This window comes from Gobio gobio (genome assembly GCF_949357685.1).
Source record: "Gobio gobio genome assembly, chromosome: 15".
In the NCBI taxonomy this organism is placed as follows: Eukaryota; Metazoa; Chordata; class Actinopteri; order Cypriniformes; family Gobionidae; genus Gobio; species Gobio gobio.
In genome coordinates this window covers 43706362-43719292 of record NC_137108.1, presented here as the reverse complement: position 1 = coordinate 43719292, position 12931 = coordinate 43706362, and the positions used below count along the sequence as shown (strand labels likewise).

Below are 12931 nucleotides of genomic sequence, written 5' to 3'. Positions count from 1 at the left end.
AATTAGGGCTCGGTGATGGTTGAGTGGGCGGGGCCGCCTGCATTATGTCAGAGGGGTCTCAGAGATGCAGGAGAGGGGAGGGGCGGGGCGGGGCGGGGCAAATGCCTGGAGAAAGCTGACCTCCGCCTCCTCAAAGAGAGAGAGAGAGAGAGAGAGAGAGAGAGAGAGAGAGAGAGAGAGAGAGAGAGTGAAAGAGCAGAGGGGGAAGGGCGAGAGAGGAGGCTGTGATTCTCCAGCACACTGACAGGAAAGCACACAGGCTCCAGGGTTGAGGAAGTGAGGAAAAAAGAGACAGAAAGCGGGGGAGGGGCTGGGACACTATTTTTAGTGCAATTTTTTTCTTTCTGCGAGTGTCTCTCTGCGTCATAGATGAGGGGAGCGCAATGGACTGTGGCAGGTTTGTGTATTCTGTTCTTCAGTTTCACCCAGACTAATGTGCCGTTTGGCACCCGGTGTTCTGGTGAGAAACAGACTAAACGCTCTCTGTCAAAGGTAAAGCGGCGTCACCTTTAACCCTCACCATTCTCACGATAACACACAACTGCTCAGCATTTGTGCAGGCCAAAAGCTCTGAAAACAAAAGCCGCTGTCATCTAGAGCTCTCTCTCTCTCTCTACCTATCCATCTGTCTATCTACCTACCTATCTATCTATCTATCTATCTATCTATCTATCTATCTATCTATCTATCTATCTATCTATCTATCTATCTATCTATCTATCTATCTATCTATCTATCTATCTATCTATCTATCTATCTATCTATCTATCTATCTATCTATCTATCTATCTATCTATCTATCTATCTATCTATCTATCTATCTCATTATCCAACCATCCATCCATCCATCCAAAAAATGATGAATACAAATCCATCAAACCATAAAATCTATGTGACTGCTGATTTGTCATAACATTTAATGAGGGGATTTACTTTCAGTGCCGTGGTAAATAATAATAGTGTTTTCTTCATGTTATATATTTTCATATTACACAAACAGACCTTCTCTCGTAGGTCTCGTTCATTGCATTTAAAGCCATCAGTAGAGAAACATGCAGGTTGACTGCTGGGTGCAGTGAGCAGAAAAAAACCCTCTGCGGGCCATTTCATCCCACACATCCACGCTGTTGGATTTGATTGGAGCATGTCATGTGACAGAGGCTGAAGCATTTTTGCTGCAGAGCTGCAGCTGCGCGTGCATGGAAACTTCCGGCACTAGGACCCGGCAGAGATGCAGACGGCACTCCTGCATGAGTCAGGGCTGTTTTGTAACGGGGGAGAGACCAAGGGCCCTGCTCCCCGATGGCACTCGCACATACACACGCTCAAGCTGAGACCCAGGCAGAATATATCAATGAACAAGCACTGACATGACCACACTAGCTCACATTGTAACCCAATAGCGTGACGCCGTGAACTAAGATAAAGAAAACACAATGATGTCACAGTAATCATTTAACAAAGAGACAACATAAAGAAACATAATTAATATGGTCTAACATCAGCAAATCTTGCGTGGATGGATGAGTACAGCAGTTAAAACCACCAAAAAGTAATTGTTGACCCACGTGATGTAATGATAATACCTTGTTTTGTTTTTAGGGGGGGGGGGGGGGGGTATGTAACATGGTATTTAATGACTCTACCCATCCACAGACTACTAGAACATACATCGTATCATACACCAAAGGAATCAGAATAAACCATGAGAGCAAGCACACTGTGCTCTTCAGCAGTCTATTGTCAGTTAATTATAGCTCAAACTGCGTCAATGCTGCGTTGGGTTCAACCAGGATGGTCGAGTGTCCTTGCTGGATGGACTGACAGATGGTGAATTGGGCACAAGATGCCAGTGGAAACTAGCCTTCAGATAAATATTGTTTATATGTCACAGAAAGCCATTTTTATTTAAGCAAAAATGACCATTGGACATGGTTTTATACATCCCTACTGAAAAAACACATCTTATCTTTGCTGGTCTTAGTTGGTCTCTCAGCCTGGGGTGCATTTCCCAAAAGCATCGTTAGCTTTTAGCTAAGTTCTGTTGTTATCAACATAGTTTGACGAGTCAGTGTTTGCTGAAACCATAGCTCCCAACGAACATTTGCAAACAGCATCGCAAAGTTGGCTCTCGAGATGTGGTTTGCATGACGTGGGCTTAATCGATCCTTATCTTGAGCAAAGTTGACATTCAGTATAATCTATATCTTTTATTTCGAATATACGTATATGCTTTATGTCATTTACATCAGAGATTTGAAGCATCGTTTTTTAAGAGTGTGCATGTGCTTGCGTGCTCTAGTACGTAAGAACGAGCCTAGGATTGAATCTGGAGAAAAAAGATTTGAAGAAAAATGAGAATTAGTCCTCAGATGCCATGTCTGTAATTTATAGGGAAAAAACTAGCATTAATTTGATCTCAAATGGAAGTTATTACTCCAAAATCTGCGTGACATCATTAACCAACGTGTTTGAACGACAAATTTGTGACAATCTGGTTTCTGGAAACAATCGTGACTAGCTAGTTGATTTCTTTAGCCTGGTCCTACCAGACTCTCGTACATTTCATTTGTACAGAGAGTCTGGCCACTGGTCCATTGACAAGCGTTAACTTCCTTGAAGGCGGGAACTCTGTTGAAGTTTAAAACTATTGGATCTGCCATAACCAATCGCTAACATTTGGTCGTGACATATGTCATCTCAAACTAGCGCACAACATCAACGTCATCGTTCTCAGCCACTCCCTCTGTTCGCTGATTGGACCGGTTTAAATTTGACCGGAGAAAACCAGAGAATATTCCGAAATCCCAGACGGAGTACTGAAGGAAAATTAAAATTGAGCGGAAGTACGTAGGAGGGCGGAGCCAGGCTATCGTACTATGGTGGTTAAGCAGCGAGTTACGTCCTAGTACAGGAACCAAACCCGTCGTCAGCCTGTTGGCAGGTGGTTTTTAATCCAAAGACAATTTGTCAAAGAGACAACAATAACTGTAATATAGTAATATTTCCCTCATTAAAGCTGTTAAGTTTTTGATTTTCAAACACTTTTTTGCTTTAAATCAAAGTCTGGTTTGGTTTGGTTCAACTCTTTAAGCACTTTCTTAAAATCCCTATTGGAAAAATGAATAGAAAAAAAATCTTCCAGAACCGCTCCATAGCAGAAACCACAAATAAAAGCTACTAAGCTGTTCTTGACTTACCCAGCATCCCTTTGTTGGGCTCAGACAAGCACATGTCTTTTTCAGCACTGGGCAGGACGAAACCCACCACGAAGATCTCCACGCCGTCAGCCATGAGAGCCAGACCCAGCACAAAGTAGAGGGTCCACTGGAAGCGTCCGTGGCCACACTCCTGAAGGATGGTCTCGTACTGCTGCGCCAGCTCCTCCTGGTCCTTCCTTCGCTCGCCCTCGTACTGCGCCGTGTCCCGGAACTGAGATTGTCCCACTCCGTCCACCTGTCTGTCACCCTTTTCCACCGAGTCGTTTCTGGGGATGCCCTGGTACTCGCCCTCATAGATCTCATCATCTTCGTCGTGACCTTCTGTAGAGTCGCTGTGAGCCCCTTCGTCGTCATTGGCCCTGCTATTGCTGCGGTAGTAGCTGCCGTCCTGGGCCTGTACGGGGTAGTCGTCATCATCGTCTTCCTCTTCGAAGCGAGTATAAGAGCGTTTGGTGTACTCATCAGCCACCTTGTCCACGTGGCGGCCCACCTTTTTACCGGCATGCCTTTTGACTTCTTTGGCAATGTCCTTAGCGCCTTTAATGAAGGCCGAACGGTCTCTGTAACCCTCATCCATGGTTGAAAGTTGTGCGTTGATGTATAGAGTGCTGGAACCGGGTGTCAGGAGCTGCTTGTTAGCATGTAGTAGAGTGAAGCTGGGCTAGAGAAGTTCAGGACCTTGGACAGCACCTACTAGAGCAGAGCTCTAAACGACAGCCTGGAAATATAGAAGAACACATGCGGTTATTCAAGATGATGCACTGAGGTATTCCAGCATTACTGGAATTTACAAATAACATAAGGTGCATTGTTATCGTTCATGGTGAAATTAAGGTGCATTAGTCAAAAATCAAGTTAAAAAATCAAGTTGTCCAGTTCAAAATAAAATTATAAATAAAAAGTGTAACATTTTAAAGTATTTTTTCATAATGGTTATAGTGGTTTCGTTGTGCTGCATTTATGCTCATTTAAATAAAAATAAATCATTGTCATTAATTGTATTATAGTTATTATTTTATTTGGATAATTATTATGAAAATGCTAAACTTAATAAAATGCAAATATGCAAAAGCTCCAAAAAGACTTAATTGTCTTTGTGCTTAATGTAATTTCTGTAAATAAAATGTGTTATATATTACATGGGCATGTTTTCATGAGATTTGCTCTTTTAGATCTTGCTCTTTGCTGGTAGTCTGTATATTCTATACAAAGAAGGCAAACAGTACACCATTATTGGCTGACTTTTTTTTTTCATGTTGACTAGCAAAAGACATTATTTGTATTCTTGAACTATGGATGCTTTGTACACAGTTGACCTGCTTAAAATAATGCATTTACAATGTCAAATAAATGATACACCTGCTAGAAAAAACACACAGCTGCCAGTTGCATTAACTTAGTCTCTATGTTAAGACTGAGTCTTAAAGGATTATTTCACTTTAAAATGAAAATTACCCCATGCTTTACTCACCCTCAAGCCATCCTAGGTGTATATGACTTTGTTCTTTCTGATGAACACAATCGGAGTTATAATAAATATCCTGACGCTTCCAAGTTTTATAATGGCACATCCATCCATAATAAACCATTTTGAACCATTTAAATATTTATAAAGTATCTTTATCTAGCCTCCGAGAGGCGTTACACTATCTGCGTTGAATATAGAAGTCGGTCTGGAGCTTTCCATATTCCATAGCTAGATATTTTACTTTATAAAGATTTAAATATGGATATTTTCTTACAAAACCCCATCAATTCGCTTCAGAAGGCCTTTATTAAAAGGTTAGTTCATCCAAAAATTTAAATCATTTTATTTATTACTCACATCGGAGCGTTATGAATCAGCCAAAGTCACGTGATTTCAGCAGTTTGGAGGTTTGACGCGCGATCCGAATCATGATTCAACACAGATTCCGAAGCTTCATGACGCTGTGTTTTGAAATCGGCCATCACTATATAAGTTTTTTTGGCGCACCAAAAATATTCTTGTCGCTTTATGATATTAATATTGAACCACTGTACTCACATGAACTGATTCAAATATGTTTTTAGTACATTAAAGGAAATTTCATTGCTGGCTGTGCAGGCCTCACTGAGCCATCGGATTTCAACAAAAATATCTTAATTTGTGTCTTACAGGTGCGGAACGGCATGAGGGTGAGTAATAAATGACATTATTTAAATTTTTGGGTGAACTAACCCTTTAACCCCTGGAGCCGTGTGGAGTACGTTTATTATGGATGGATGTGCTTTTTTGAGCTTCAAACTCAATGGATTAATCACTGCCATTATAAAGCGTGAAAGCGTCAGGATATGTATTAATAATATAACTCTGATAGTATTCGTCTGAAAGAAGAAAGTCTTATACACCAAGAAGGACTTGAGGGTGAGTAAATCATGGGGTCATTTTCATTTTAAAGTGAACTACTCCTTTAAGAACTAGTTTGACCAACTAGCAGTTAAACAAAAGGTAATCAGTCTGCCTTTTTATGTAACCGACTTTAAACAGCTGGGACATGTCTTGAAGAAACAAAAATTAGATGACTAACTTTTAAGCAGTCTATGCAACCGGTTGTACCAGCTGAAACCAAACTAGTTTAAAAAATGGTCAACCAGGTCCAATGGCTGCTACTCTAGCTAATCAACCATCTAAACCAGCTTGGATCAGCTAATGACCTGCTTGGACCAACGAGAAACCATGCTACTACTAAAACCAGCTACTACACGGAGCTTGGCTTCAGCAGGATTTTCCAGCAGAAACATTCATCTTGATTATCATTAATCACTTTTGTGATAACAGCAAAAAAGTCTTATTCTTGTAAGCTTACAAATACTACATGGGTAACACTGAGAGCATGTAAATAGGTGCAGCTCTCACGGTGACCTTGTTTCCTCAAGTTTACATTCTGGGGAAAACACTTTAAGTAACCAATTGAGCCTCCCTGAAAAAACAGCTGATTAAAATGTTCCAGAGGGGAATTCATGAAACCATCGGCCTGTGTTGCCTCATACAATCTGTTGAAATTGGTCTGGATCCAGTTGCATTAATAATCTAATATGCATAATTGAGCCACATTAATAATATCTCAGAGGGAACTTTGGAGCAACGCATAAAGATCTGTATAGAAATTGTTCACTGCGCAAACCTGAAAAGCATCATATTTAAGGTTAGGATTCAAGAACCGGACACCTCTTTCACCTCAAGTTGTCCTCACTACAGCACGACTAGTGAAGAATGATTTTGGAATTAATAAATGTTATGAGCTGGTTCTTTTTAACTAATCAAAAATGAGTGATGATTCACTGAATCATTTAGAGTGGACTTGAATCACTCACTAAAACACAAGTTATTACTTTTATCATGTACAACTTGGGAAATTAACTGTTTTTACTTTGTACTCAATGCTGAACCAGTGTAACTGTACTATTAAATAATATTATGTATTATGACTATGTACTAGTACTATGACATAATATATACAGTACCGGTCAAAAGTTTGGAAACATTACTATTTTTAATGTTTTTGAAAGAAGTCTCTTATGCTCACCCAAGAATGCATTTATTTGATCAAAAATACGAAAAAAAATGAAATATTGTGAAATATTATTACAATTTAAAATTATGTTTTTTTATTTTAATATATTTTAAAATATAATTTATTCCTGTGATGCAAAGCTGAATTTTCAGCATCATTACTCCAGTCTTCAGTGTCACATGATTCTTCAGAAATCATATGCTGATTTATTATCAATGTTGGAAACAGTTGTGCTGCTTAGTATTTTTTATAACCTGTGATCCTTTTTCAGGAATCTTTGATAAATAAAAAGTTATTTTGTAACAATATACACTACCGCTCAAAAGTTTGGGGTCAGTAATTTTTTGAAAGAAATTAATACTTTTATTCAGCAAGGATGTTAAACTGATAGAAAAGATTTATAGTGTTAGAAAAGATTTCTATTTTGAATAAATGCTGTTCTTTTTTACTTTTTATTCATCAATGAATCCTGAAATAACTATCACAGGTTCCAAAAACATATTAAGCAGCACAACTGTTTCCAACATTGATAATAACTGAGTATCAAATAAGCATATTAATGGTTTCTGAAGGATCATGTGACACTGAAGACTGGAGTAATGATGCTGAAAATTCAGCTCTGAATCACAGAAATAAATTATATTTTAAAGTATATTAAAATAGAAAACCGTTATTTTAAATTGTAATAAAATTTCGCAATATTACTGTTTATTCTGTATTTTTGATCAAATAAATGCAGGCTTGGGTGAGCTTAAGAGACTTTCAAATACATTAAAAATATTAATGTTTCCAAACTTTTGAGTGGTACTGTGCATATATACATGTGCATATATGCATGTACACACAGATATCTTTAGGATATATAGACATACATATACATAGATATACAGAGCCGCAATCATTAAAATCCTTACAAATCCTATTCCTAATGACTCTTCTTTTTTGTAAACTACATGTAAACAAGTCAGTCTTTTTCACATTCTAATGTAATTTGCCTGTCCTTTTCTATCTCTCTTGCTGTGTTTTCCTCTCTGAATAGAACTCATCAGCCGGACGGCCATCTCTCAGCAACCACATCGCCCTGTGTCTGTGAAGATAATGAGCCGGTCAGTCTGACATTCGGCCTTCTCTGTGACAGACAAAAAAAAGGGGCAATCTCAGATATCTGTCAGCAGCACTGCTCTTAACACCTCGGCACAAGTCCTATTACGTTATCGTGCCACTGATAAGTGAATACACAGAAACTGAACAGCCATGTGGATCGTAGAGCTGTGAATGCCAATTAAACAAACGGACATGCTTCCCTTGTTACTCAAAGTAAACACTGCGCAATAGAGGAGACGGTTGTAAAACTATAAATGTCTGTAAAGGTGAATCTGGGGCGCTATGAGCTCATCGGCAGTTGCGATTGGTCCAAGGGAGAAATGGCCCAGTTGGCGGCAACGGGCAGGGATCCGCCGTATGCTGTCCTCTGTGGCCGTTCCACTCTCACACACACAATCCTTGCATGTTCTCTGAATGTCTGCCAATACAGAGGCCGGCACTGCCATTGGGAAAATCCTTTCTAACATAGATTGCTTTCAGGGCTGGTTAGATAGTGTTTGGTATAGAAAAATCCATGTATGAGTGGGTTCTGACGAGTATTTGATGTATAAAGTGCTGACACATTCAAAACAACACAAATATCAATGTTGCTTTCACTTACTAGGCTGAAATAATCAAAGGCATTCTGACCCAGGGCTTAAAAAATCAATCCCTCCAAGCAGAATCAGTATTTTCCCGCATAGCTACAATAATCTTGGTAATCTGTTGATGAAAAGGCAATACGATGCCTCAGATGCGGCCACTCTAATGACTGACAAAACACTAATTTGAAAAACCTCATAACGCCATTTGAGCTTGTTTTTGGTCAAATGTTAATAATATAGTGACACTTTTTTTTTTCCATTTCCTGAATAGTAGCGGTTCAAATACAATCAGATACAGACCTATGAAAATTATAGCTAAAAACCTACCCCCAACCCTAAAAATGACCCTAATCCTACCCCTTCAATACATTTAAAATTTACTGTAGAAGAAGAGCGGTCTTAGTGATGACATCAGTGGTTCTCAAGGGAGGTGCTAATTGGCTGTTTCATTGTAAGGTGGTGTAACTTGTAGTAAGGGGTGTAATTTGTAGGGGCGTGGTTTGTAGTGTGAAAAGCAACCAGACAGATTTGGGCATTTCACTCACGTTGGATGCATCGATGTCACATTTGCATAGGCCGTACTATTTTAATTAATTGGTTGACTGCCAAATTAAAATATTAAACAGAACGATAAAAAAACGTTATAAACTGGTTTGAGGTAATTTCAGATAAGCATTTATGTTCAGAACAATTAAACTTGATTTCGTTTGAGTTTTTTTCCTGTTAAAAGTTCATTCATTTTTTGTTTGTTTTCGTTCTTTGGACAGGTGTGTTGACAAATCGTGTCCTCCCATTGGCTCAAATCATTAATAGGTACTCTTTTTAGCGCTTGATAATAATTCCTACAAAATCATATTATGATAACTGTTTGAACTACATTATAATGACCATTAATGTCTGTTCCAACGCTCTCCATTGACTTTGTATTGCGGGAGGCTGCCTCCTTGTCATTTCGGACTTGTGTAAAAAATGTCTAAAAGCTGCTATGTGACAAATTGTACAGCAAACAAGCTAAAAAACACAGAAATTACGTTTTTATAAGCTGTCGACCCAAAAAAACAAGCGTTTAAAGAGACAAACGGTGATACAGGCAATAAGACGTGAAGCTTCAGCAGGAAGAATGGGTACATTTTGGGATCCTGACACTCAGTATGCCTCAGTATGCCTATGTGTGCAGTAAACATTTTGTCACTGTTAAGTCAAATATCCAAATGTCAGTTTTATATATTATATTTCCTGTGGCTGATTACGTTCCCCTCCAGTGTGTGTAGTTCTCATTGTAATATAACGTGTCGCGCTCTGTCTCAATGGCCTGTATCCACTTTTGTGTCCTTAAACTCTCATTTTTTGTGTCAATAGCTAATAAAAACTTCTGGTTTTTGGTTCTGGGTTTTGTTTAGCTTGTTTGCTGTACACTTTGTCACATATCCGCTTTTATACATTGTTCTGTTTTTTGTTATAAGTCTGAAATGACAAGGAGGCCTCTTCACGCAATGCAAAGTCAATGGAGAGCGTTGGATTGTTTTCCCTCTGGTGGGCGTGGTCTTCAGATTATGACGTGTGCCACTCTGTCTCTATTGGGCGAATATGACGTTTTTGTGGGCGTTCCCAGTAATGCCGACCAAGTCTATAGCATACAGATACCTGATTAGCCTGATAGCTTATAAGCTAATAATATAAACAAGTTAGTTTATACATTACGCATTTGCACTTACCCTTATATTTACAATCATCTTTAATGTAATTACGTGTTAAATGAAGTGTTACATGTCCAAATATTTCAGTTATTAAAAGAACAATGCAATGATGTTCTATTATTCACTTAATATTATTATTATTACTATCAACTAATTAACAGTTCATGTGAAAGAAATCACGTTCAATTTGTTATATGCACTATATAGTAAGCTATAGCCAACATATTTTAAATTAATATTGTTCACATGTACTTAGTATAATCATTAACTGATAGTTGATAGTTAAAAAGTTTAAAATATATTTTGAAAATGGTCATAAAAATACTGCCTTGGCAACATACTGAAATAAGGTTAAGTTAAAGAATTAAATGTACTAAATGGAAAAAATAAACGAAAACCTAAAAACTAATTCAGAATACTAATAATAACTATTATAGTATATAATACTAAAATAACAGTGATCATGTACTCATCTTCATATATAATTTAGTGGAACACAAAACATTACAGACAATGAAACTTCCACACAATGAAAGTACACTGCAAATGTGGTTGTCAAATAAAAGCCTAAAGCAGTCAACACAACTTCTATGCCACATTGCAAGTTGTCTGAAACCATATGCTAGCTTAATGTGAGAAACAAACTGATATTTAAGTTGTAATTCGCTTTGCTGTTCTAGCATAGCACTTTCAAAGAGATTTGAGAGTAATATTTGAAGGCATGTCTTTACATTTCAGTCCAATCTTCACACAAATTTATTTAAAGCAATCTTAAACACAGGCAGATGAGTAAATGACGAGTGAATTTCTGGGTGAACTATCCCTTTAAGAGCTCTCAGTGACACTCAATGTCAAACTATTAAACCTGTAAATAACCCCTATAACTAGTCCAGCATAGGCAGAGCACACAGGCTCCGTTGCAGTCCGGTGTCATGGTAACCGTCTCCCCCACAGCTCCCAAATACATTTTATCTCTATTCAGGTCTGCAGACAGGACAGCAATAGTAGTGTGTAGGAGCAGCGGCATGTGTGAGATGGCTCTGCTGGGAACAACAGTCCTTCTCTTGGTGGAGCACTAGAGTTTTAATTAGACTCGTACAGGAACATATGTCAGTGCTAAAGAACAGGGCCTAAAAGCTCTGCGAACCAAAGCCTAGCCCAGAGCTGTCACATCTACTCTCTGATATACTGCCCTAATAACAATATGAGATTATAGGCCATTTAGATGTGATTTAGTACTGCAGTAGATCAAAAATGCAGTAAAGCACAAAGACGAGGAAGACAGTGCCCTTGTACAATATAAATTTGATTTCCTCTAGATCTGCTATGAATCAAGAGAGATGGCATACTGCAAAAATACTTCTTTATAAATAAGATATAATATATATGTATCTGATATAAGATATAATATGTTTGTATATACACTATATAACCAAATGTTTTGGGACGCCTGCTTTTACATGCACATGAACTTTAATGACATCCCATTCTTAATCTGTAGGGTTAAATATGGAGTTGGCCCACCCTTTGCAGCTATAACAGCTTCAACTCTTCTGGGAGGTTTAGGAGTGTGTTTATGGGAATTGTTGACCATTCTTCTAGAAGCGTATTTGTGAGTTCAGGCACTGATGTTGGACGAGAAGGCCTGGCTCGTAGTCTCCGCTCTAATTCATCCCACAGGTGTTCTATCAGGTTGAGGTCAGGACTCTGTGGAGGCCAGTCAAGTTCCTCCACACCAAACTCACTCATTCATGTCTTTATGGACTGACGCTTTGTGCGTCATGTTGGAACAGGAAGGGGCATCCCCAAACTGTTCCCACAAAGTTTGGAACATGAAATTGTCCAAAATGTCTTGGTATACTGAAGCATTAAGAGTTCCTTTCACTGGAACTAAGGGGCCAAGCCCAACCCCTGAAAAACAACCCCACACTATAATCCCCCTCCACCAAACTTTACACTTGACACAATGCAGTCAGGCAAGTACCGTTCTCCTGGCAACCGCAAAACCCAGACTTGTCCATCAGAATGCCAGACAGAGAAGCGTGATTGGTCACACCAGAGAACAAGTCCCCCCTGCTCTAGAGTCCAGTAGCGGCGTGCTTTACACCACTGCATCCGACGCTTTGCATTGCTCTTGGTGATGTAAGGCTTGGATGCAGCTGCTCAGCCATGGAAACCCATGCCATGAAGCTCTCTATGCGCTCTTCTTGAGCTAATCTGAAGGCCACACAAAGTTTGGAGGTCTGTAGCTATTGACTCAGCAGAAAGTTGCCGACTTTTGCGCACTGTGAACCTCAGCATGCGCTGATCCCGCTCTGTGATTTTACGTGGCCTACCACTTCATGGCTAAGTTGCTGTTGTTCCCAATTTCTTCCACTTTGTTATAATAGCACTAACAGTTGACCGTGGAATATTTAGTAGTGAGGAAATTTCATGAATGGACTTATTGCACAGGTGGCAACCTATCACGGTACCACACTTGAGTTCACTGAGCACCTGAGAGCGACCCATTCTTTCACAAATGTTTGTAGAAGCGTCTGCATGCCTAGGTGCTTGATTTTACACACCTGTGGCCATGGAAGTGATTGGAACACCTGAATTCAATTATTTGGAGGGGTGTCCCAATACTTTTGGCAATACAGTGTATACAAACAAATTCTAATGAGTACCATCTGACATTTTTTTCTCATTGATAATCTTGTAGCACTTGGAAATATATCAGATGAAAGTAAAATGGGCTGTGAAACACGTTTTATGTTGTAGCTCTTAATTATTTAATATCCCAGAAG

General features: G+C 39.0%; 1 protein-coding gene across 1 annotated transcript in view; it reads right to left on the bottom strand.

Annotated features, from left to right (window-relative positions):
* sv2a (synaptic vesicle glycoprotein 2A) overlaps positions 1-12931 on the bottom strand; it is a 49591-nt gene that overhangs the window by 21214 nt on the left and 15446 nt on the right. Inside the window, exon 2 of the mRNA XM_079837865.1 lies at positions 3201-3939. Within this exon, the coding sequence (XP_079693991.1) occupies positions 3201-3798 (598 nt within the window). The 5' untranslated portion in view covers positions 3799-3939. The remainder of the gene's footprint in view (positions 1-3200; positions 3940-12931) is intronic.